The sequence below is a fragment of the Neoarius graeffei genome, chromosome 20, assembly GCF_027579695.1.
Source record: "Neoarius graeffei isolate fNeoGra1 chromosome 20, fNeoGra1.pri, whole genome shotgun sequence".
Taxonomy (NCBI): domain Eukaryota; kingdom Metazoa; phylum Chordata; class Actinopteri; order Siluriformes; family Ariidae; genus Neoarius; species Neoarius graeffei.
Window position 1 is genome coordinate 48929539 of NC_083588.1, and position 27881 is coordinate 48957419.

Genomic DNA, 27881 nt, shown 5'->3' on the forward strand with positions numbered 1-27881 from the left:
GGGCATTCGGCCACGCCCCATTTATACATTCCATGCCTTATGTAAAATGTTTATTTGTATGTAATGTCACTTTAATTAATGGTCAATATTTAAATAAAAGTCCTGAATTAACTTTACACTCTCAGAAATAAAGCTACCGAACTGTACTTTTCCTTGTTGTTGAGGTGGTACCATCAAAGGTACATCTTCTGTACCTTTAGTAACCATCTTTCACCTGGAAATGTCAATACCTTTTTAAAAATCATTTAAGGTACAGAATTGGCCACTCATGCACCTTCAAAACTTCTCTAAAACAGGTGATTTCAACTCAGATTTGCCTGAATGGTGACTTTACCTTTTAACGGTTCGTTATTAATTCATGGCTACTAATAAGACACATCAATTTGAAGTGGTCATGTTTTGTCCAAAGTGGTGCTTCATGTTACTACTACCACCTCAGACTCCGAACAGATTGAGATGCATCAGTTTGGAACTTAAAGTGGAAAAGAATTGTCCATTCATCTATAAATATTCCATTTTCATTTTTGTTCTTTTTAAATAAACCATGTTAAAATCTGGCGGCACGGTGGTGTAGTGGTTAGCGCTGTTGCCTCACAGCAAGAAGAAGGCCCGGGTTTGAGCCCCGTGGCCGACGAGGGCCTTTCTGTGTGGAGTTTGCATGTTCTCCCCGTGTCCGCATGGGTTTCCTCCGGGTGCTCCGGTTTCCCCCACAGTCCAAAGACATGCAGGTTAGGTTAACTGGTGACTCTAAATTGACCGTAGGTGTGAATGTGAATGGTTGTCTGTGTCTATGTGTCAGCCCTGTGATGACCTGGTGACTTGTCCAGGGTGTACCCCGCCTTTCGCCCGTAGTCAGCTGGGATAGGCTCCAGCTTGCCTGCAACCCTGTAGAACAGGATAAAGTGGCTAGAGATAACAAGATGAGATGTTAAAATCTATGATTGTCTATGAAACCATGATGACACCAGGCCCCAACTTCACTTAATCAGATGCTTAAAGCTGTACTTGTTTCTCTCATTATCAACTCTAACAAAGGCCTTCTCAGTCTACTCAGAGGAACTGGAGAAATAGCACATGATGTGAAGGTTCAAATCCCATGTTGTGTAGCCGCTTATCCTGTTCTACAGGGTTGCGAGCAAGTTGGAGCCTATCCCAGCTGTCTATGGGCGAGAGGTGGGGTACACCCTGGACAAGTCGTTAGGTCATCGCAGGGCTGACACAGAGACAAACAACCATTCACACTCACACCTACGGTCAATTTCGAGCCACCAATTAACCTAATCTGCACGTCTCTGGACTGTCGAGGAAACCCATGCAGACACGGGGAGAACATGCAAACTCCGCACAGAAAGACCCTCGTTGGCTGCTGGGCTCGAACCCAGAATGCTGTGAGGTGACAGTGCTAACCACTACACCACCGTGCCGGCCACATTTTATCCAAGTTATCCAAATTTCAGTCCAGAATTCTTGTATTTTAAGGTTCAAATCCCTTGTCGTGTAGTATTTCATTTTAAAATGCTACATTTTATCCAAATTTCAGTCCAGAAGAGCATAATAAAAGTGTAATAGTTATATCATTTATCTTAAAAATGCAAGAATTCTGTAGAATTTTGCCTGAAATGGCACTAGGAGTTCAAATTGTGTAAACATCAGTCTTGATTATTTTCACAAGTGCAGTAATACATTTTCTGATGTAGAAAACAAATCAAACTAGAAGGGCACTCAGTAGAGTGCATGCCTTTGCCAAGCCACATATTAGAATATCCTGGATCCACATACACTACCGTTCAAAAGTTTGGGGTCACCCAGACAATTTTGTGTTTTCCATGAAAAGTCACACTTTTATTTACCACCATAAGTTGTAAAATGAATAGAAAATATAGTCAAGACATTTTTCTGGCCATTTTGAGCATTTAATCGACCCCACAAATGTGATGCTCCAGAAACTCAATCTGCTCAAAGGAAGGTCAGTTTTATAGCTTCTCTAAAGAGCTCAACTGTTTTCAGCTGTGCTAACATGATTGTACAAGGGTTTTCTAATCATCCATTAGCCTTCTGAGGCAATGAGCAAACACATTGTACCATTAGAACACTGGAGTGAGAGTTGCTGGAAATGGGCCTCTATACACCTATGGAGATATTGCACCAAAAACCAGACATTTGCAGCTAGAATAGTCATTTACCACATTAGCAATGTATAGAGTGGATTTCTGATTAGTTTAAAGTGATCATCATTGAAAAGAACAGTGCTTTTCTTTCAAAAATATGGACATTTCAAAGTGACCCCAAACTTTTGAACAGTAGTGTACATATCCAGATTTGCATCGAAATCTAATAAATTGTTCCTTGGCTCATGGCCCACCTTTCCTCAAAATTTCCTCAAAATCCATTCACTAATTTTTGAGTTATGTTGGGAACAGACAGACAGAGACAGACAAACAAACGGAGGCAAAAACATAACCACCTCCAAAGTTGGAGGAGGTAATGAATCATTGCTACAAACATAAGCCACAAAACAGCCAGTCAATGCATAAACCTGACAAAAAATACTAGCAATACATACTCATAATAGTAATAACATAAATAACTACAAGGGATTAAAAGGAACAGCCAGTCAATGCACAATCCTGACAAAGTAATAGTAATACATACTAATAATAGTAATAGCATAACTACAAGGAATATAGGAGGATTACAAACAGCAATTGCCACTGTTGCTTACATTTCTTCAAATGTATAAACCTTGACATTTCCATTGGTGCCGTTTCTTATTTAAGAACACATTTAAACAATGTCATTTTTGGTAAAGAAAACATACCCTATTTGTCACCTAAAAAGAGAAAAAAAACCCTTTCATCCCTTTTTCCTGCTGATCAGACTAAACCTAGCGATTTATCTATTTACTGATTACGCCTGGATTGTGTCAGTGTACAGTTGTTCTGTTAATGCTCAATATTAAATAATATAACACAAATTTGCCTCAGGTTAACCTTCAGGTGTCAAACATACAGTATATACACTACCGTTCAAAAGTTTGGGGTCACCCAGACAATTTTGTGATTTCCATGAAAAGTCACACTTTTATTTACCACCATAAGTTGTAAAATGAATAGAAAATATAGTCAAGACATTTTTCTGGCCATTTTGAGCATTTAATCGACCCCACAAATGTGATGCTCCAGAAACTCAATCTGCTCAAAGGAAGGTCAGTTTTATAGCTTCTCTAAAGAGCTCAACTGTTTTCAGCTGTGCTAACATGATTGTACAAGGGTTTTCTAATCATCCATTAGCCTTCTGAGGCAATGAGCAAACACATTGTACCATTAGAACACTGGAGTGATAGTTGCTGGAAATGGGCCTCTATACACCTATGGAGATATTGCACCAAAAACCAGACATTTGCAGCTAGAATAGTCATTTACCACATTAGCAATGTATAGAGTGGATTTCTGATTAGTTTAAAGTGATCTTCATTGAAAAGAACAGTGCTTTTCTTTCAAAAATAAGGAAATTTCAAAGTGACCCCAAACTTTTGAATGGTAGTGTATGCATCTTACTATGCAATGAAATGTGCTTGTATCCAGCAATATCCAATATAATCTAATAATTAACAACATTGGGCAATAATCCAAAACAAAAAATCTGCATATTTTAGGAACTACTTATCTTCAAGAATTTTTATGCATAACAATTTCTAGAGTTTACACAGAATAGTATGGGGGGAAAAACAAATGACAACAAAAATAACCTATCATGTTTCTCATCTCATCTCATCATCTCTAGCCGCTTTATCCTGTTCTACAGGGTCGCAGGCGAGCTGGAGCCTATCCCAGCTGACTACGGGCGAAAGGCGGGGTACACCCTGGACAAGTCGCCAGGTCATCACAGGGCTGACACATAGACACAGACAACCATTCACACTCACATTCACACCTACGGTCAATTTAGAGTCACCAGTTAACCTAACCTGCATGTCTTTGGACTGTGGGGGAAACCCATGGGGACACGGGGAGAACATGCAAACTCCACACAGAAAGGCCCTCGCCGGCCACGGGGCTCGAACCCGGACCTTCTTGCTATGAGGCGACAGTGATAACCACTACACCACCGTATCGCCCAACTGGGGTTGTATAGGCTGCTGTAGTTTTTTTGTATTAGCCAATCAGTGACTTGCTGATGGAGACACATCTTCAGAACCAGTTTATCATCAAGTCTGGCTGAGGACATCTTGGATTTGTTAAAATACATAATTCCCATATTTGACCAAAAACTGCATATCTGAACTCTTCAATGTGTTACGAAAATATATAAAACACGCTGTAGATGTGTTCTGAAACTGATCTCATGAGAAGTCTGTATTCACGTCCTCCTTCATTAAAAAGTGACTGGATTTTGTTCAATTTCATACCATGAAGTTTAACTTTAATCTTCAGAACTTTTCATACCAACTTACTGTATGTGTAAGCATGAGATCATCGTTTATGCAGAGTGCACAGGCTCAACCTGTGGAACAACTTCTCACAAGTTTTTTTTTTTTTAAATCACCTAAACATAAAAATGCTTTCTGATCTCAATGTCCTACTGCACTGGCAAGAACCGGTGACAAAAAAAAAAAAAAAAAAAAAAGACAAAACTGATGCCTCTGTTATGACATCAGGGACATTAATCTGGCATGGTTTAGGTCTACACTCCCTGACCCAAACATGTTGCATAAGTGTTATATCTGTACTGGCAAGAATTGTCAATACCGACATGATTTCAATTGTGTATGAAAGGGTGGAATTATGCAGTGCCAAAATAACAATACAGAAAATAAAGTTTGATTCCATGCAGTCATGCAAATGTGTAGCTAATTTCACAACAACAGGAGTTTAACTGAGACCTAATAATTAGTTATGCCGACTCAGAGCCTCCAGGAGAGTAGATGGAACACTCATGTGGTTCAGAAATTCTCTCGTAGCGTTTGAGAGCAGGAAAAGCTTCAGCAACAACCCAGGCTCTCACACCAGCAACATTTGGGCTTTTAAATATGAACATTGCATTAACACACAATAGTTTGTCTTATTCCGTTTTCATCTCCACAGACACTTCAGTTTCTCAGATTAGACTAGAACAAAGACAAAATTGGTATTTAAGGAAAGTGTGCCATCTTTATTTTTCCAATATAAATGTTTAAAATCATTTAAAAGCATATTCAACATGATCATGTGGCCAGTGCAGAATGACAGGATGTCTAATCCAGTTCTGTGCTTTCTTGTCTCAGTCCAGTGCTGCAGGTTGCAGAGCCTTTGTGTTTTTGCGGTATTTACACTGCACCCACACTCTGTACATGGTCAGCTGTTTCCCTCTGTTCACCTGCAGCCTCCTGTCCACTAAATTCTGCACCTTCTCCAGACCAGCTCCAGAGAACAGATCATGCAGCTCTTCTGTAAAAACAGGGGAAGGGAAAAGAGACAGATGAAGGAATAAGACGATGGAATGCAGGTTTCAAACTCATTTCAAGTAACGCTATCAACTTGCATGTACCATTTGAAATAATGGCTCCTGTGCTTTCTAATGCCTCAGTCACAACCGGCCGTACGTGCTCCTACGGCCGGTCTACGTGCAAAAAACGCAAGAAACGCACGGAGGGGTGCGTGTGACGTGCTGATTTTCGAGCTGTAGACTGGCCGCAGAGGTTCTTTGTCATGTCAAACAAACTCTACGGGCGCTTACGTTTTTTTCAGGTTGCAAGACAAACTTACAGCCAACGTGCGTCTTTCTCCACGAACAAAAAAAACGCAGCGATTTGGGAAACGCCAAAAATCGCACGGCCAAAAAAATCGTACGTCCGGTTGTGACCTAGGCTTAACATACTCGAATAACACAGCGGCAATTAATTTTGAGAAAAGAAAAAAAGAAAAAAAAAAAAAAAAAGGCAGCCACTGACAAAGACATTACAACAAGATTGTGGATGCTGTAATGGATGCGCCACCTTATCAGGATTGAATCATTTTGCATTACTATAGAAAAGAACAAGGGTGAAAATGCCTCGTGCGTAAGAAAGGTGGATCTACTGAGTTCATCCATCACAGCTAAAATTAACAAAATGGCTGCATTTCTCTACAGGCCATATTCAGAGATTGGTTATGCACATACTGTACTGAGGCGTTAATACAGGAATTGCTCACGTTGCTGTTTAACAGCTCAGAAGTAACCACAAACTCAAGTGCTACTTATGAAGCTGTGCAGGAATTTCCCTAAAACAGAGGCACATCTCCGTTGATCTAGGACTTTTGATTTTTCTTAGATGATGATATTCGGCTAGTGAGGAGCAGTATTACTGTAGGTCCAGTGGCTCTGATGTAAGCGCAATATTTTACACAGAAAATTATGTATACATAAATATGACAATCATTTTAGAAGCAAATAATGATGGTTGAAACCATATTGTTTTATTAAACCAACTTTGCAGTCAGTCATTCATGTAATATTTGCCTTTATATCCCTCATCAAAAAATTCCCGTGCAGAGATTGGCCAAGGATGGCTCACGTGACATAAAATAGTTCCGCCACTGATTAAAGTGCATATTCTGGACCAAATTTTTTTTTTTTAATATGAAAGTATGTCCCTTTACACACTCATCCAGAAGGGTAATTTTGCACAAGGCCATCTGTCTACAGCAGAAAAAAAATAAAATAAAACGTGTCTGGAAAAATCCCAAGGGAGTCTGGAGCCAGATTCGTAACGTCACCTGCGGAAGCGCCAGCAGGCTGCGAGAGCTTTGCACGGTTTCAGTGCACAGCCTGTGTAGACTAAAGGCCAATTTATGCTGACAACGCAGTCCTCGCAGACGGTGTCGCAGATAGTGTCTGCGTAGCCCCCCCACCTTCGCAGACGCTCTGCGCACACCTCCCAAAAATTGTGACCACCGCAGAAGCCTCGCAGACAGCGCCGCAGACAAGAGGGCTCTGATTGGTCCACTCTACATCCGCTGTACACGCACTTCCGCTTCCCTACTTTCCCGGTTTGTTTTGTTTTCACGACCGCCATTTTTAAAAACACAAGTGAAGATGGAGCAGCATGAAGAGCGGTTGATTGAGGAAGTGAGGAAGTACGTACATCTATACGACTCCAGTTCTAGTCATTATAAAAAAAAAAAGTTCTAGTCATTATAAGTAATCGGAGGATAAACACTCCACTAACCACATCCACCAACTACTCCTAGCGACTTCGCGCCCCCTTGCGTTGTGTCGGTGAATAACATCGCGCACGCCTATTACTCCCCGCTCAACGATAAATTACAACTGTCTGCGAAAGCCTTGTCGCAAGAGCATGCAGAGGCCTTAAGCGCTCCCATTTCTCTTTCATTGTCCGGTCTTTTGGGAAACGATGAGTACTAATCCCATCATGATTGGTGTTGCTACACCCTCCTACGATACATCTGTTAACCATTTTAATAATTACGCGATAATGTTGAAGAAATTTGCAGAAAACCACCAGGTCGTTTTCTCATAAACAAACCAGCACTGACGTAGGATTCAGAGGGAGGCGTCCCGCACGTGACGTCACGAAAATCAATGTTTCCCAGGAAATCCAAATGCCAAGTTTTTTCAGAGACGGACCAATTCGCCTCAAATGGCTGGATTTCAACTGAATTTTTCTGGTATTGCACAAGGTAAAAAAATTGCAGAGAATGCAGAAATGTTACAGATATTTGACCGAAGTTTAATATGAAATAGGAGAATTACATTGATCTTGCTCCTGAATTTACCTGTGATATGCCCTTTAAGCAATGTATCTCGTGACATTAAAAATAATAATAATTACCGATATACCATGAACTGTCGTCACAACTTCAAGCTCTACAGCTGACTCGAGTCACAGCTGTGGCTCTGCGAGCATCTCTGTGTGCGTAGAGATCTACGTATCCTGGTCATGCTTAGTGAGGCAGGTGATAGCATGGTACATTGCACATGCGCAGGTTGAAGGTCACTCTGACGTAAATGACAAACATGGCTGCCTCTGGTGAGTTTATGCCAAGAGTCAATCTTAACACTTTTAGTTTCGAATTTTTTGATAAGGGATATAAATCAAGGCAGCACGGTGGTGTAATGGTTAGCACTGTTGCCTCACAGCAAGAAGGTCCTGGGTTCGAGCCCAGCGGCCGACGAGGGCCTTTCTGTGTGGAGTCTGCATGTTCTCCCCGTGTCCGTGTGGGTTTCCTCCGGGTGCTCCGGTTTCCCCCAAAGACATGCAGGTTAGGCTAATTGGTGGCTCAAAATTGACCGTAGGTGTGAATGTGAGTGTGAACGGTTGTCTGTGTTTATGTGTCAGCCCTGCGATGACCTGGCGACTTGTCCAGGGTGTACCCCGCCTCTTGCCCATAGTTAGCTGGGATAGACTCCGGCTTGCCTGTGACCCTGTAATACAGGATAAGCGGCTACAGATAATGGATATAAATCAAATATACCATGTACTGAGAGGCACCGGGAATTATAGATTCTCTGAGGTGACTGGCTTTGGGGCTGTGCCCCTCAGAAAATAGTACTACGCCAGTCACTTCAGAGAATCCAAAATTTCAACCGGAGCCTCTCAGTGCATGGTATATTTGCTTATTTACAGTGGGGTCCAAAAGTCTGAGAGCACTAGCAAAAATGATTTGAATCAAAAATTCTACTTTTCAGTGAGGTTGTTGTCAATAATATAATCTGTAATGAAAATTCTTCTGTTACATTAGAAAAGAATGCAAAATGGAAGCATTTTCACTATTTATATGAATTTCATTGTTTCTTATTATTTGCCATGCTCCCCTTTTTTGCTTTACTGACGGTGTGCACTCAAGCTGGCAGGAACTCCACAAGTCTGTTCAAAAGCTTCTGATCGATTTTAGATCAAATCCATTGGAGTGTCGTATGAACACATAGAACATCAATAGAAGAGACTGGGCATGAGGAAAATCCGGCCTTTTGTACAAAGCGGTTAACATGATCATTATCACACATTTGTTTACACTTAAGTAGGGACCTAGAAATAATGAGGAATCTTGAATATTACATATTTAAGATATGAAAGATTTACTTTCCTTGTTTTAAAATATTTATAAGCTGGACAACATAACCACACTCACAAACAGGGTACAGTACTACATACATGTCTGTAGTGTTATCTGGGCAGCTGGGACATGATACAGCTTAGCAGTGTGTGTGTGTGTGTGTGTGTGTGTGTGTGTGTGTGTGTGTGTGTGTGTGTTTATATACTAATGAGGACTAAATGCGCCGACAATGAAAGTAAAATCTGACAATTTTGACCTTGTGGGGACATTTGAATGGTCCCCACAAAGAAAGTAGTGTTGTTGTTTTTCTTTAATTAAAAAAAAAAAAAAAAAAAAAAAAAAAAGAGTTAAAGGTTTCCTTTTCATTACTGAGGTTAAGGTTAGGTTTAGGGATATGCAGGCATATCATTAATTAACTGCATTAATAATTATAGCATTGAAAGGTCCTCAGAAGGATAGTAAGACAAATGTGACACCTCACCGAATCCAGGGACGCATGTCGGCTGAAACGAATCCGAGATAATCGCAAAAGAAGCATTTTTTTTTTTTCGAAATTTGCGATTTTCGTTTTTTTTTCCATCATGTGCAAGTTGAGATCTTGAAGAATGCAATCAGTATTTCAGATAATAGAGTGTTTTGTTGGAAAAGCATACATTTTTTGTTGCAAATTGTCTCGTTTTTTGTCAGGACTGTAGCCTGCTGGGGGGTGTGGGTAAATTACCATATGGGCCATTCACATGATAAGTCTTTTTTTTTTTTTTTTCGCCAATCAGCTGTATGATACGAGCTGAGCTCGTGGCTACTTAAGCTGCATACAGGCATGTAATTTCACTATGGAATGAGCAAGCTAAACAGAGCGCAGAGGAGCTGAAACACCGCGAAGCAAACAGACGCACGGTAGTTACATCGGAGATGACCATTTCTAGCAACAAAAAAAAACGCAACCAAAAGGAAGTGTTCTAGGACTACATTCCATCGGAGGCATTGGTGTGTGCAAGGCGACGTTTCTCTTTCTGATGGGGTAAGTTTATTAATCTAAGGCTGTGTGGTTATTTTTGCATGTAACGGAGAGTGTTGTGGTTTGGTTACATGAAACTAGCGTTGTGTTAGTTGTGTCATCATCGTGCTATCTTTTTAACGGTGTGAGTAATTTTTCAACCACAAAACGTTAAAGTATACTTTAGGACTTATTTTTCAACTTCATAATTGTTTTGGGCATACTTTGCATGGAAGGAAAATTGACGTGGTGATCTTTGTTTACATGAAAGTAGCATCGTGCTAGCTAGTAGGGGGTAGGGCTTTCCTTAATGTCATGCAAATGAGCACCATTATGTGCCCGCCCTGCACCCAGAGTAGCTGAGATGGAAAACTTTGAGGGCGATTTTCTCCCTTTCCTGTTTTAAGAGGTATGCACTTTCAAAAGGCCACACATTCTTCAAATATTGTCAGAGCTCCACATGGAAGGCATCATTGGAAAGCTTAGAAACTGTACTTTCTGAATCTATCAATAACTCAAAATGCCCCCGGGCCGACATGTGTCCCTGGATAATGTTATCTGACACAAATGTGTGTGGGGTGGGGCACGTTCTTTACCTTGTGTGAAAAAGTAGACCCGTGTTCCGTCTCCTCTGACATAGAAATTTTCAGATAAACATCTTCCTAAAACATGAAAACACACAACTTAAGCCTTGAACAACATCCTTACAAATGAACAGAGCAGAATGACACATGCACTGGAGGAATTTTAATGTTCCGACCCTTTTTAAAGCGCAGTTGGGCCATGTCGTAGCGTCCATAGTCTCGCAGTAACAGAATTCCTCCAGGTTTGAGCAAACTGGCCAGCTTACTGATAGAGCTTTGCATCCTGACAGACAGAAAGAGAAGTGTTGTCAAATAATAATAATAATAATAATAATAATAATAATAAATGAATATTTTTATATTATTAGTAATCATTAATAGTAAGATTAGGATACTATTAGCATTACATCAAACTCAATTTTATTATTAATTGGAAAGTCCAGGGTTTCTTCTTCACATTTCAAACTCATGTACAAGAAGAACAGTTTAATTTATTTTATTTTAGAGAATGAGTTCTGACAGAAGAAACTTAAGCAGCTTCTTACACTGTTTGGATGAAAAATCTGAATTAATGTGTTTAATGTTGAGGTTAATAATTTTGATGAAAGGTGCCAATAATTCTGGAGTTGCCTACATGTACACCTAAGGCTAGGGACTGGCAACAGGCACTCAAGTTAATCTCCCTTATACATCGACTCGCTCACTTTTCAGGGTGGAGTGCAGAGAGGACGAAGATGAGAACGATGACATCGAGGCTCTGCTCTGGCATTGGATAAGCAGCTGTGACGTCACTCAAGTCATGGACGAAGGCGTGACATCGAGATGGGTTGTACTCCGGATTAGACTGCAAAGTTAATTAAATCAGTCTGTCAGCCAATCAACTGACTGATAAATAGATACAAAACCACAACCCGCCAATTGCAAATTCATTTTAGAAATATCAATAGATGGATGCTAATATTCTGAAATGTTACTAGGAGTCACATTCAGACAAGACACACATCAATTTAAATTAACATGCAACATGATATTTTAGTCGTTTCACAATCCTGACATGTCAGGATTGTGAAACGACTAAAATCTCATCTCATCTCATTATCTCTAGCCGCTTTATCCTGTTCTACATGGTTGCAGGCAAGCTGGAGCCTATCCCAGCTGACTACGGGCGAAAGGCGGGGTACACCCTGGACAAGTCGCCAGGTCATCACAGGGCTGACACATAGACACAGACAACCATTCACACCTACGGTCAATTTAGAGTCACCAGTTAACCTAACCTGCATGTCTTTGGACTGTGGGGGAAACCGGAGCATCCGGAGGAAACCCACGCAGACACGGGGAGAACATGCAAACTCCGCACAGAAAGGCCCTCGCCGGCCACGGGGCTTGAACCCGGACCTTCTTGCTGTGAGGCGACAGCGCTAACCACTACACCACCGTACCGCCCTCATGTCTGGCATGTTTGGCAATAAAAATGGATACATTTCCCTGTGGATAAAATTACCCCCACGAAACAAACCAGCTTTGTGTCTTAAATTACATACTCATGCACTTTTCTGGACCTTTACTCAACACTATCCTGTTTATCCATTACAGGGTTTGAATTTTAAAACCTCTCATGTTGCCTTCAAATCTGCTGAAAGCTCTGTTTCTCATGCCAGTCTTCTGGATTTTCTAGAATCGTAAATATTTTTGAATGTAAGGTTAGAGCTTTTGATTTAAAATGCAGTTCATGCCAACGATCACGAGAACAGTGGAAAGTTTAAGAGAGACGGAGTTGTCAGTCTGTTTAACGTTCAACATTTTATAGCTCGACTTGGAAATCAGACCAACTGGGACGTTTGGGCTTTGACGTGCTGTCCACTGGGTGCTGCTTTTAAAGGCTGTGTGTGTAAGAACGCAAGTTGAAAACATTCAAATATTAACCAAAATTATCAACAGAATGTGAAGAAATAACAGCTTTGACGTTATGTTGGAGAGATATCTCCTGAAGTTAGCATAATACCAGCTAGCCCCAAGACAGGATGGATTGTCCATCTCATATCATCACTTTGCACGTCAAGAAGCAATATTGAGTCACTGTAGCATCCAGTCTGTCCTCAGTTCAAAATGGGAGGATGAAGGAAGAAGTAGAGCACGTGACATCACCGTATGTGGAAGTAACTAAGCAGTGAGATCCACTGTTAGCTTTTAGCTGCGAATACATGAAAAAATGCCACAAAAACATGCCAAAAAAAAAAAACATCTAAAATAAGAGCGAGCTGTTTTATGATTGACTGTAGAAATAGATTCAGCAAGAAATCAAAGTTATCAGTTTACAGACTACAGCAAGAAAAAGAAAAGGGAAAAGTTGTTGCGGCAATTTGCAGAAACACCTGGAATCCAGGAACCGAAATGTGGGTTTGCATTTACCATTTTGTGCTGGATATGTTGGGATTTAAAGAAAAAGGACCCTATCGGGAGAAACCGAACCGCAATGCCAAGCAACGCTATTTGGACAAATTACCGTATTTTTCGGACTATAAGTCGCACTTTTTTTCATGGTTCGGCTGGCCATGCGACTTATACTCCGGTGCGACGTATATGTTTTTTTTTTTTTTTTTCACCGCGGAATAACTGGAGCTGATGCTGAGTCTGACGACAGCCACGCAGAAGAAGAGGAAACGGCGCTTCATCTGCCGCTGGAGGCAGAGTTGTTCAGAAGCGACACCGAGGATGAGGAATTCAATGGATTTGCTGATTTGGAGTGAAATCATCAGCTTGATAAACTTGATTGACCTGTGTTTTATTATTAATGATAGGCCTATAGTTATTTAAATAAGTTATGTAATGATTTTAGGCAGTGCTTAATTTGTGAAGTGGGAGGTCCCAGAACGCAGGAGGTGGGTGGGTCCGGCGACTCAAAAAAAAAAAAAGGCGGGGGATGGTTTACTATAACTTTACGCACATGCGCTTATTGTGTGCGTAAAATAATAATAATAATAATAATAATATCAGACATTATGATCTTAGAAAACGCTTTAGTGACAAACAGTTACAGACAGTAATATGTCGTGATATTATATTATAAAATATTAATTTTTATTAGTCTATATATTAAATTATATATTACATTTATCTTCTAAAATAACAGACTGTACTCATCACAACCGGTTTATTTCACCATTGGAGATCAGATCACACAAGACATGAGTTAAATGACTCATTTTAAGGATTTAAGTAGGGGATTTAAAAGCGGTTGTTGTTTTTTTTTTTTCACTAGACGGTTGTTTTTACTACCGTACCTGTCTTTGGAGATGATATACCTATAGCCTACTTGACCTCTGATTTGATTAAATAAAATTCGACAAAAATGAAGAATGACACTCCTCGATGATGACTACAGCTTTAATAACACAGATGAAAGAGCCATGGGGCGATAATAAGCCCTACCGGTAAAAATATTCTAAAAGCAAACTGATTAATGCATCAGTAATAGGCTACTAATATTAGTTATAATAATAATATAGGCTATTAGTAATAACGATAGTGATAGAATTAAAGATTGTAGTAGATATTTAAAATAATCAGACTAGGCTACTTACAGGGCAAAGGGCGCGTTATCACTGCTCAGCTGTTCGTTTATTAAATAAACAATGCAGTCGCGCAGTAACCACGCGCCGCTTATCAGATACAATCACAGATTCTATGGATAGAATAACCCTTCAAAAAAGTGCGACTTATAGTCCGGTGCGACGTATATATGTTTTTTTCGTCTTCATAATGCATTTTTTGGCTGATGCGACTTAAACTCCGGAGCGACGTATAGTCTGGAAAATACGGTAAATAAGGAAGTCTACTGGGAAAAAGTTATTGTTTTAATTGCTTTGATTTCAAAACCAGATTACTGAACAACGCTTTATCACACAGACACACGACTAGTGTCATCGGAAAGGAAAAACTCTGCTGTTTATTTTGAAATGTGGTACGCTGTGATAGCGATAAAGACTTCATTTTACTAGTCTGGCTAACGTGACTTCAAAGCTCTGCGAGCATTTGGTCTGGCAAAGATATTAAGCCCAACCATTTCCCAAAGTGCGTGGTTGACCCGCCTCCCTGAAATGCCTCAGTTTGCTACTGGTCGAAGCCAGAAAAGGCTGTGACGAAGCTTAAACCAATCACATCACTCTTTCCTCTGACATATGTGACGCGACGGGGCTAACTGGTAGATTAAACTCTTACCGAAGCCGGTCGGGAGCAAGGCGAAAACATCCTTCCTTTCAATAAATACCTCCAGGGCTGCTCTTTGCTCCGTTTTCAATGAGAACTTGCTCCATGTTCGTAATGTTTCTAGTGAATGAAGCGCTTCCGGCATAGATTCTGTAAACAATCTATGGCTTCCGGTCGCAGTTCTACTACGTCACTGCCTTGAACACGCCTCTACCCAGGGCCGTTGGAGATGCTCAAAGTTGATTGGCTCCCGATTTTTCGGGAGCTTGGAAGAGCTGGAGATAGCTTGCCTGGCCAGACTAAGCTTGCAACAGGCCCTCGTGTTGTGTCACGCTTAGGATGGGCGGGCCCAGGCTATCATTTTACGCTTTATTCAACCTAAAATCAGTAGTGTGAAAATGGGTGAAGAAATTAATAAAGATTTTACTTTGCAGAAGTTTGATCTGTATTCACAATTTAACTTAACTTCAGTATGTACAAATACTGTACAAATATGACGAGCATCATTACAAAGCTCTGGTTCTGTTTTGATACGTGTTTCATATCTATGCAGTGATGACTTTATGAGATGGACGCAAAGTTGCATGCAGATTGTAACTATGATTTATATTTGATGTAAATTCAAAATCATTTTTTCACCAACACTGTCACATCGACAAGCAACTAGTGTTGTAGGATGTTGTTGGGATATGCACTGCTTCGATGTATACTTCGCAAACAATTCACCTGAGAAAAATGGATGCGAATTTGGATACAATCTGCGTCAGTCCAGTTCGGTTACATACCATGCGTGTTGCGAGCCACAGCAGTCTCGTACACTACTGACGAGTTACTGTGGCTGTTTTTTTGCTAAAAACTGAGCTGAACAAGCTATAATTTAAACTATATGCTGATGGCACACGTGAAGCTGATGGCACACGTGAAGATGATAAGAGCTCAGGGTTATCTTGACTCAGAGTTTCAACAGTTTGGTCAAATTTTGTGTATTTTTTGCCCTGCTATTAGTTAGTAGTTGGCTTTTTTTTTTAAATAACTGATGACTATAAAGTTAGATTGTATGAACCCAGTAGTGGATCAACAAAAACAAGAAGACAGTCATCTACACTATATTGCCAAAAGTATTTGCTCACCTGCCTTGACTCACATATGAGCTTAAGTGACATCCCATTCCTAATCCATAGGGTTCAATATGACGTCGGTCCGCCCTTTGCAGCTAGAATAGCTTCAACTCTTCTGGGAAGGCTGTCCACAAGGTTTAGGAGTGTGTTTATGGGAATTTTTGACCATTCTTCCAGAAGCGCATTTGTGAGGTCACACACTGATGTTGGACGGGAAGGCCTGGCTCTCAGTCTCCGCTCTAATTCATCCCAAAGGTGTTCTATCGGGTTGAGGTCAGGACTCTGTGCAGGCCAGTCAAGTTCATCCACACCAGACTCTGTCATCCATGTCTTTATGGACCTTGCTTTGTGCACTGGTGCACAGTCATGTTGGAAGAGGAAGGGGCCAGCTCCAAACTGTAAAAACAGTCTGCATGCCGAGGTGCTTGATTTTATACACCTCTGGCCATGGAAGTGATTGGAACACCTGATTCCGATAATTTGGATGGGTGAGCAAATACTTTTGGCAATATAGTGTAGTATATCCCTCGCCCTACATACCAACTGTATACCAAGTTTCAAGATATTATGTGTCACATTTTTCAAGTTCTGCTGCAGGAAATCAACCCTACCTCTTTACACTGACCTCAGCAGCCTATGGCATAAGCCCACCGGACCTTTGGTCTAGGTGAGGTAAAAATTAAAATTTCTCACATTGTTTCCATGGAAACATGAGACTAAGAAATTTGAGAAATTTTAATTTATGTGATAAGGCACATCTACATCACCTTGTTAACATGTATACCAAGTTTCAAATCCGTATCATGAATAGTTTTGGATATAAGCTCTGGAAAAGAACATTGCAAAATCTATTTTTTAATGTAAAAATTTGAAAAATACTTTTTTTCAAAAATCCAAAATAGCAAAAGGCACCAGTTCACATGTTGCTTGATACGTATACAAAGTTTCATGAAGATATCTTCAGTGGTTTTAATGATATGGCCCGGGAATGAAAAGTGACCGGACGGACGGACAGCTGGACCGAACCCATTTCTATATCCCCCGCCTAACTTTGTTTGGGCGGGGGATAAAAATTGCTTTACACTATATTCAGTGAGTAACAATTCTATGAAAGTGGTGATTGTGTGTTTGGGGGGAGGGGGAAGGGGAAGGAGAAGGGATTGTGCATTTCCTTGTTTCTTACATTAGGGGTGGACACGCCAACTTTCTGGTGATACACTGGCCCCTATTTTTTTTTTTTGGAGTATGAATTTGCCAGATGGCCAATTCTTACATAACTGTAGCCAACGACAGTATTAAGGTACACTTATAGCTACCAGTTTTGTATCTAAGCAATTTTATAAATTAGTCAAATAATTATTAAACGCATGAATTAAATAATTAAATGTAGAAATCAATACTGAGTACTTCACTCTTTAGGCAGCAGCTGTAGAATGGTTGACATGATTCCAAACATTTGCCCAGAAAGAAAGCGATCCAGGTTTCAACATTGGTTGCGACTACTGTTTTTCATTTTTGCAGTGTAATTTTGAGTGGATTTAAAGATAACATGATGTCATACGATGTCTGAAACAACAACAAACAAATCATTTTGTTTCTGTGGAAAATGGAATTACTGTCAAGGCAAGTGCAGTTTGCATTTTAAACCAGAGGCTATAAAATTTCTCTTACTTATTAGCTACATTAGAAACAAACTTCACACTTGGCTGATTGGTCTGTTTACGTGTTCAATTGTTGCTTTCAATTTTGAAATAATGAAATAAAATTCAGGAAAAAATATATATAAAAAAACAACAATCCAAAATGTTCAAAGTATTCTTTAACTCTAAAATAATAATAACAACAACAACAATATACACACACACACACACACACACACACACACACACACGTAAAACAAAAGCCTCTGCATTTCCCCATTGTTTGCCTTTTCCTCCTGAAAATAAATGCAATGTACATTAATGATTTTGGATTTTAATTATTGTCTCTCTCACCTTGACGAGGTCAATAGCTGTGTTGGAGAAATCACAGCAGTAAACAAAAAGGCCTGGATCACTGGATTTCAGAAAAAAAAAAGAAAGAGAAACATGACAATGTGTTCTAAAGTATTTGTGAATATAATTATTACAAAATAAAATATTTTTTAAAGTAATACTCCAGTATTTTTCAACCTAAACCCTATCCATAACATCTGCAGTGTACGTGTGGTTACTACAGACAAGAAGCTACTGTAGTGAGCAGTGAACAGAAAACTACTGGGGGCAGCTGTTTTCCACCTCAACAACTGCCCTTAAGCTAGCTGCACACTACGCCGATTTTCAGCGTACCGAGCCAACTGAAGTCGCGAGTCAGGTGTAAAGACTAGTTTTCGATGGTACCGACTCATCTCACAGCCGATTCGAAAAACTAATCTGGAGCCAGACTGATCGGCGAGAGTCGTTAGCAATAGCCAATCATATCTTTCGCATATAACACGTGACATCATTAAACACAATTTCTAGCGCGAGAAATACGTGTTGGTAGCACCTAATGCAGGTATATACTGTAATTCCATAGACTGAAGCTTTATCCATAGACACAGTGGGCTGGAAAGCCACTCTGCTCAAGTTGTGTGGCTGAATTCCAAATCGCTTTAACTCCCCTATATAAGTGCACTATTTAAGGTTGGAAATAATAGCTCATGCAGCCTAGATAGTGCGCTACATATTCCATGTTGTGTCATTTGTAATTCAGCCTGTAGCATCTTCAAGTGTTGGATTTAACAGTAACTATATCCAATAGCCAATCACAAAGCTATTAAGTTGTCACGTGATATTTAGCAGAATGTTTGTTATGATGCTTAGTTCGCATAATCTCGTTTGGTGTCACTTCAATCGCGACTGCACTCATCAACAGTCGTGAGTTAGTCGGGGATATGTGCGTGCCCTGTCGGGAGTCGGCTCTGAAATGGGTCGGTTCGGTACCGCGTGGATCGGCGTAGTGTGCGGCTAGCTTTAGACTTGCATTTAAAGCGAATTTCAGGTCAGCAGTTTCTTTTTTCTCAGTACAGAAAGCATACAGTAGTTAAAATTGTGGGAAATCTCACACACACACACACACACACACACACACACACACACACACACACACACACACATGATGGATAGAGAATAGATTTTAAGCACCAGAAAGTTCCTTTAATGGTGTGTTGTGTTTTTCTAATGTCTTACTTGTTTGTCTTGAGAATTGGGAAAACTGTATTGCCAACTCCACAGCCTACCTAACACAAAACACACACACAAGTTTGTTTACAGAAAGACTAATAGGCCATCTCACACACCCAGATATGCATACGTGCCTGCATATACGCACGTTTATCAACCGAATGCACACATGCATATCACATGTATATCAGCTGACTGACCTCCAGAATGCGGTAAGAAGCTGAGGCTCCAGGAAACGCCGCTGCTTTTTCTGTGACTGTCGTGTGCGTCTCTTCACCACTCAGTTCCAGCTTTGCTGTCATGTGGACAAGCTCCTCACCTAATGTTGTTCCTTCTCCTGAGCTCTGGGAATGCTGAAGGCCGAGCTCGGGGAACTCCGTGAAGAGCCAGTGACGGTCCTTAAAGAAGCGGTTCTCATGGATGGCGTAGAAGTCGTTCCAGTACTCATTAGCTCTATTCTCAAATTCCTCTATAAAAAAAAAGAAAAAGCAAAACAAAAAAGCAAATAACATTCAGAAAAGGCATACAAACCAACACACCCACCCACACCCTAGTAGAAATATTATGCAGGAAAACAAAGAACAATGCAATTAAAAAATAAAACTGGTTCTACGTTATTATTGACATTTCACTGCCGAAAATGATTACATATGTAATATGACAAAATGGTCAAGGGGGGACCCCCCCCCCACACACACACGCAAATCCATATTATGTTTATCAGTTTATAGTTACATAAATGTTGTGCCATGTCTAAACAATAAGTTAATTTTTTTTACTGTCTTATTTTATAAAAGCTATAAATAGTTGTTCCCTCTCTTGCCTCTATCTTTTTCTTTCTTTTGACATTTTATCATGTTACAGAGAAACCGCAAGGCCCTCCTTTCCTGAAAACTTTCCCATGGCTGAAATCAGCTTTAAAGGAGCAGTCCACCGTACTTCCATAATGAAATATGCTCTTATCTGAATTGAGACGAGCTGCTCCATACCTGTCCGAGCTTTGCGTGACCTCCCAGTCAGTCAGACGCGCTGTCACTCCTGTTAGCAATGTAGCTAGGCTCAGTATGGTCAATGGTATTTTTTGGGGCTGTAGTTAGATGCGACCAAACTCTTCCGCGTTTTTCCTGTTTACATAGGTTTATATGACCAGTGACATGAAACAAGTTCAGTTACACAAATTGAAACGTAGCGATTTTCTATGCTATGGAAAGTCCGCACTATAATGACAGGCGTACTAACACCTTCTGCGCGCTTCGGCAGCGCATTGATACGGAGCTCCGTATCAATGCGCTGCCGAAGCGCGCAGAAGGTGTTAGTACGCCTGTCATTATAGTGCGGACTTTCCATAGCATAGAAAATCGCTACGTTTCAATTTGTGTAACTGAACTTGTTTCATATCACTGGTCATATAAACCTATGTAAACAGGAAAAACGCGGAAGAGTTTGGTCGCATCTAACTACAGCCCCAAAAAATACCATTGGCCATACTGAGCCTAGCTACATTGCTAACAGGAGTGACAGCGCGTCTGACTGACTGGGAGGTCGCGCAAAGCTCGGACAGGTACGACAAAAAAGACCATCCGGACTGTTACCAGGAACAAGTCCAAAAGCCAAGGTGTGTCATGGTATGGGGTTGTGTCAGTGCCCTTGGTAAAGGTAACTTACACTTCTGTGATGACAGCATTAATGCAGAAAAGTACATTGAGATTTTGGAGCAATATAATGTCTTCAAAACAATATCTTTTCCAGGGATATTTCAACAAGACAATGCAAACCCACATTCTGCACACATTACAAAGGCATGACTGTGGAAGAAGAGGGTGCCTGTCCCCTCGGTCCCCAACAATGAATGAGTGGCAAATTCTGAAATGAAAAGTATGACTACAACCCCATACTGTTGTATACCTGCTTCATCACTTGGTGTCTTCAGTCCCTAAACATCTTTTAACTGTTGTGAGAAGTATTATAAAGTGGTAAATGCTTTACTGTCCAAACTTTTTTAAAAATGTGTTGCAAGAATCAAAATTGAAATAAGTGTTTATTTTGAAAACAGACAAACAAAAATTCATGAGGCAAAACATCAAATAACATGCTGTTGTATTGTTTTGAATGCAATAAAGGTAAAAAAAAAAATTACAAATCATTGTTTTTGATTAGAATTTCAATTCCAAAATACCGTCCCAATTTTTTTCTGATTTGGGGTTGTACACAATTTTATTAAAAATAAAAAATAAAAAAAAATAATCAGATTTACTCTGCTGGACTCTGCTTAGGTCAGCTGATTGTTGGGATTTGTGGTGTTACCAGCAGTGAAGTTGCATACAAACTACGCAATGAGAAAATTCATACTATGGCTGAACATCTTCCATCTCTTTTTTTAAACTGTCACTTAACGGGCGTTACAAACACTGATACAGATTTATCTGCAATTAGCTCATATTGCCACACTGATTTATCGGTCGGGTTCTAATTAAAAGTGAGATGCACACACACCTTGTTTCTCTGCTGGAACAGGCTCGCTGTTCTCCTGCACTTTTCTCCGGGCTGCATCTTCCTGCTCTTTGGACCACTGCACATTATCCCTACACATCAGCACAACACAGCCCTCATTAAGCAGTTCTGTTACACCCCAGTCCACTGTTCTAAAGTGAGCTTCTGAAGCAGAAATTCAAATAAAATGACTACATAAACTACATAAATATAAACGACTATATTTGCCTAAAATGGAAATGTTTAAGAAATATAATAATGTAATTGAAAATACATCGAGTTCCCAGATTATTATTATGTTGCCATACCCTGTAGGCCACAGTGAAATGCTGCTATGAGTGTATCAGGCATAACAACACTGTCAGGATTTTAAATCACAAAATACACTCACAGCACTTTACTGGACAAAAATCATTTGTTAGTACAGCGAGGTGAACAGTCCCCTTTTTCTATGCACAGGGTTATAAGAAAATAATCAACAATGGGGTGGTGTGTTACCACACCAAAGATTATTTTCTAATACCAGAATGTCCCAAAGTGTTTTATTCCTCTTATACTACAGCAGTTGACCTATGCTCATATTTTTACCATTTATTTAATAACGTAGCATACCTTTTAACTGTTTATAACTATGTTTGGTGGCACGGTGGTGTAGTGGTTAGCACTGTTGCCTCACAGCAAAAAGGTCCTGGGTTTGAGCCCAGTGGCTGACAAGGGCCTTTCTGTGTGGAGTTTGCATGTTCTCCCCGTGTCTGCATGGGTTTCCTCCGGGTGCTCTGGTTTGCCCCACAGTCCAAAGACATGCAGGTTAGGGTAATTGGTGGCTCGAAATTGACCGTAGGTGCGAGTGTGAATTGTTGTTTGTCTCTATGTATCAGCCCTACGATGACCTGATGACTTGTCCAGGGTGTACCCCGCTGGGATAGGCTCCAGCTTGCCTACGACCCTGCACAGGATAAGCAGTTATGGATAATAGATGGTTTCCTATAACCCTGTGCATATCAGCTTGTCATTCATTCATTCATTCATTCATTTTCTATACCGTTTATCTACTGCAGGGCAAGCTGAAGACAATCCCTGCTAACTTCTGGTACATCCTGGACTATCAGGGCTATAGACAGTTTTCACATGACGTCACAGAGTCGGGGATTCCCTAGTGGCGGCCATCTTGGGGGTCCAGCTTACCGTACGGGTGACTGAGCACACATTGTAACGCGCGAGTACAAAGTCTTCAAAATAACCCAAGCAGGCTATTTAAAGCTAGCAATGGTGCACACTTGTTGTATTCACAGCTGTCGTAATAGGTCAGATGATGAAGTCAAGCTGAGCTTTTATGGAATTCCCACTGTACGGGAGCACGAAGGCGAGCAAACAAACTCAGCATACAAAGGAGAAATCCATGGCTTGCGAGAATCAACCGCAAGGATTATCAGCCTTCCAAACACAGCAAAGTCTGCTCTGATCATTTTATAAGTGGTAAGTTGTTTAAATAAAAACAATCAATTGTGTTCAAGTTTGTTTTTGGAAACCAAAACATCATGTGAACAATCTCTGGAGAATGCCTAACTGGAACCGCTGAGTGTACGTTTACATTGTAATGTACACTTAATATCGCTCGTTTGTCACGTTTCTATTTGAAACTTGTCACTTCACTCACGCAAGGGTCATTTTTGAAAAACATTTTAGGTCTATTCTGTATGATTTGATTTGTGTTGTGTTTGGGATGCAAACAGCGCGCCTTTTGGCGGATGCCGCCTGAATCGCGCAGATCCAATTTTTTTTTTTTAGGGGGGGCGTTGGAGTGTCTGATTATAATTTCAAAGTAAATTCTGTATTAAAATTACTAAATAAGCAAATCCGTTACAGTCCATGAAACAGGAAGTATAAGGATGAGAAAAAAAACAGTTTAAATCGGAAAGCTGCGCACATTTGCGCAGTCCTGCACACCACTCGGGCTGCGCAAATGTGCGCAGCTTTCCGATTTAAACTGTTTTTTTCTCATCCTTATACTTCCTGTTTCATGGACTGTAACGGATTTGCTTATTTAGTAATTTTAATACAGAATTTACTTTGAAATTATAATCAGACACTCCAATGCCCCCCTAAAAAAAAAAATCGGATCTGCGCGATTCGGGTGGCATCCGCCAAAAGGCGCGCTGTGAATATATAAAAGTTGTATATATCAGACAGCCTTTAAAGTTTGATGAAGTCAGTTTCAGGCTTTGGAGCAGGCTTTGGCAGTTTCAGGCTTTGGCAGCCCTGCATAGTCACTTGAAAATGCATCTTTGTCCACTTCATAGGGGTTAATTCCCCCAATCAAGGCCAGTATGGCTGCATACCGTTGTCGTGAGATGTTGTCTAATGTATCTATATACACTTGTTTGCTTGATTTTGCCGACACTGATCTTTATTTTAGAAAACTGACTATATAACTTCATAAATTCGTCCGAGATAACGTAGCCGGTAGTGGCGATGGTCCGTTTTGTTTGCCCCCCAAGATGGCGGCTGGGGGGCGTTCCCCGGAATGCCGTGACGTCAGTGAAAACTATCTATTACACGGCTAACACAGAGAGACAGACGGCCATTCATACTCACATTGCTGGGTTTCAGTTACGTGACTTTTTTTAGCGGTTTTACCGCAAGTGAAATACAGGTAGTCGTCGACTTACGACTGCGTTTGGTTACGACTGGCCGGTCGTAAACCGATCTGGTCATAAGTCGGCCTATGATAAATGAACGCAAGTATATTGTGACGTGTAATGATGTTGTAATCATCTTAAAGTCTTATTTTATCAACATTTTCTTATTTCATTACCTTAGCTCATTATTTGGTTTAAGTCAAACACTGCATACTCAGGGGTGAAAGTAACTTTTATTTCTTGCCGGTATATTATTTTGAGTCATAGTGCGTGTGCGTAGTGTGCGCCGAAAAATACACCTAATTATTTATTATTGTCTACTTATCAAGCATTCACTAGGACTTCTTATCACTCAGTAGTACTAGTATAGTACTTTTATCACACTATCACTTTCATCCACCTGTATCAGTTTTTGATTCGAAATAAATTGCAAAACACATCATTTCAACAACACAATCATTTTAATAAAATTTTTTTTAGCTGAACAGTTGAAAACTAACTTTTCATTTTGGACATTGGACACAGAACAGTGTAACAGAACAGAAAAGTGAAAATTACTTTGATTACCAGCTGCGCACGTTATAGCACAAGATCTGGTTAAGCCGTACGCGCGCTGTAGCTCGCTTGTTGTTTGTCCAGAGAAACAGTGCACACATAATAGAAGAGGCTGGATGCAGTGTTGCCAGATTGGGCGTTTTTAAGTGCATTTTGGCAGGTTTTGAACATATTTTGGGCTGGAAACCATCAGCAGTATCTGGCAAAACTGGCTGGATGCTGGGTGGGGCCAGGAGCTGGGGCGGAAACTGTCATACGCTCAGCTAGCTCAGCTGGGAAACTCTTGCCAGTCATAACCAGACGGTCGTAAAGTCGATCGGTCGTAAGTCGACGACTACCTGTAGCTGGTGGTCTAAACGGCTGTCTAGTGCAAACAACTAGCGATAACTTAGAGTATGCTCATAATCTAGAAGCCACTACTCACTTTAGATATATTCATTAGATTGCTATGTGCAATGGAATTGACCCCTACAGTCTGGGAAAGAAGGATTTGTCATACGATCTCGAAAACGACCCTTCAGTCGAGTTCCCCGACATCTCGAACTATCTGGTGTTGCAGACGTCCTTCTACACCGCAAAACAGATGAAAGTGTGGAAGAGTATGGAGGCTTACAACTTTTTTGTATGTGGCTGGGTAAAGGACCTCGCTATCAAGTTGCTGCTGAATGAATCCTGTATTGTTTTTGCCTGTGTAAGTATGGTTTTTTTAAGCTTTTCGTTCATGTCTTTATAATGAAGCGCTGCAAATTGAAGTGTAAACAAACAACAGTTCGCTTGATTCTCACTTGTGTTGGCTCTTATCTCTCAGGTAAATCATTCACAAAGATCATCAGAAACCCCTTTAAAGACCTGGATCTTAGTAAAACAAGACGGAGAAGTGATCACGGCGCATTCTAAGGGCCTCTGCATGCTCTTGCGACAAGGCTTTCGCAGATGGCTTTTCGCAGACAGTTGTAATTTACCGTTGAGCGGGGAGTAATAGGTGTGCGCGATGTTATTCACCGCCACAACGCAAGGGGGCGCGAAGTCGTGAAATCGCTAGGAGTAGTTGGTGGGTGTGGTTAGTGGAGTGTTTATCCTCCGGGTACTTATAATGACTAGAACTGGAGTCGTATAGATGTACGTACTTCCTCGATCAACCGCTCTTCGTGCTGCTCCATCTTCGCTCGTGTTTTTAAAAATGGCGGCCGTGAAAACAAAACAAACCGGGAAAGTAGGGAAGCGGAAGTGCGTGTACAGCGGATGTAGAGTGGACCAATCAGAGCCCTCTTGTCTGCGACGCTGTCTGCGAGGCTTCTGTGGTGGTCACAATTTTTGGGAGGTGCGCGCAGAGCGTCTGCGAAGGGGGGGGGCTACGCAGACGCCATCTGCGAGGACTGGGTTGTCAGCATAAATTGGCCTTAACTGTATGGCTGGGTAAGAATTTTGTCATGACCTTCATGCATATGGACTTTGTGAGGAGGAAACAAAGAAACAGCTGGGGACTTTAGTGCTTTGTGACTAAAAATAAGTACCATAAAATAATGACACATAGCAACTACTTGGAAAACACTAAGGACATAGCTGAGAGGGAGATACAAACCTTTCACCAAGTGATCACTGCAAACTCGAGCATGCTTTGACTTGTCTCCCTTCAATTTCAGTGAGAGAGTTAAAAGCCACCTTTCTTGACATCTTTTTGTGAAATCCTGTTTTCGTTCACCCTTTTTTATTCATTCATGGGGAACCCTGAAGAAACTTTTATCAGTTTCACGGTTTGATTGATTTGAACAACCTAAAATAATGCAAGCGTAAGACATTTTTCATGTGAGCAATGCACCTTCTCCGTACAAATGCTTTGTCAACTGAGCTTTGGTAGACCACCAGCTAAAGCTTTGAATAACTAATGAGATGGATGTGCCGTCACGTGAAACCCAGCAATTCACACCTCTGGGCAATTTAGGCCCTGTCCACACGGCAACAGATTCAGGTGACTCCGATACAATTGCTTATCATTTAGGCCTGGCGTCCACACGGCACCGGCGTTTTGGGTACCCAAAACGCAATCTTTTTGAGAACAGGTTCCAGAGTGGAAAGATCTGGCAACGTTGCCGTTGTGAAGTCGTCTGGATGAGTAGAACGGATTTGTTTACGATGACGTCACAACCACATGACTGTGAGTGCTTCACGCCGGGTAGAAGTGTAACGAATATCACCAGGAAAAAGCCTTACAGAGCACTAGTGAGAGTGAAACACGAGCTTAGATATTATTATTATTATTATTATTATGTTCAGTGTTAGTTCACAGTAGTAATGCAAGAAGCAGAATAGTGACAGTAATAGTGAAGCAAAAACATGCAATTGTACAAACACTGCAGCTCTACAGCAAAATATTCATTTATGAAATGGTCTGATTCTTAACACCAGTAGTGCCAATGATCTTCTCACTGCGATGCGAGTTGTCAACAAATCCTATAACTTGGTTCATGAAACGCGCTTACAAAATATTTTCACTGTGAATATTTATTGTGTAATGGTGCAAAGTGAGAGAGAGAGAGAGAGAGAGAGAGAGAGAGAGAGTCAATCCCGCCAGCAAAAATAGAGAAAAAAAAGAGCGATCTCACCTCTTCAGATGTGGGTTTAAGTCCTACAATACATTCCTCAAAAAGGGCGTAGAGGAGCAAATTAATCATTATTTAATTAGCATTCAATTTATTCCGGACCATTAAAGACGCCGCCTTCCGCGTAGAATCATAGGTCATCCTCGCCGCCATTTTGGAGAGGTCAAAGCGGAGAATAAAGATTAGCTGCGTTTAACTGTACCAACAGGTTTGCCATCCAAACGAGATCACATGGGATTACCTTTCACAGGTGAGACTGGAAAAATACTTTTCATTGTATTTGGTCATTATAATGTAATTTTACAAACAGATTTTCCTGACTTTGTGGCTAATATGCATCCTTACTTCTATTGTTCTGGTGTCTCCGAAGGGACCGTCTTACAGTGCCCCTAGAGGTGTGGCATGTGTATTGCATCGTTTTCAGCAAGCGTTGCGTTGCCATATGGACCTG

At 40.7% G+C, this 27881-nt stretch overlaps 1 protein-coding gene across 2 annotated transcripts in view; it reads right to left on the reverse strand.

The window, feature by feature from the left end:
- Positions 1-5130: 5130 nt before the first annotated feature.
- Positions 5131-27881, reverse strand: part of mettl2a (methyltransferase 2A, methylcytidine) — a 34076-nt gene continuing 11325 nt past the window's right edge. Inside the window, exons 2-9 of one of the 2 annotated variants that reach the window (XM_060901893.1) lie at positions 21640-21728; positions 19347-19615; positions 19153-19202; positions 17938-17998; positions 11321-11460; positions 10793-10899; positions 10629-10694; positions 5131-5426 (exon numbers count right to left, since the gene is read on the reverse strand). In XM_060901893.1, the coding sequence (XP_060757876.1) occupies positions 5260-5426; positions 10629-10694; positions 10793-10899; positions 11321-11460; positions 17938-17998; positions 19153-19202; positions 19347-19615; positions 21640-21728 (949 nt within the window). In that variant the 3' untranslated portion in view covers positions 5131-5259. The remainder of the gene's footprint in view (positions 5427-10628; positions 10695-10792; positions 10900-11320; positions 11461-17937; positions 17999-19152; positions 19203-19346; positions 19616-21639; positions 21729-27881) is intronic. The other variant, XM_060901894.1, reaches the window with a different exon arrangement.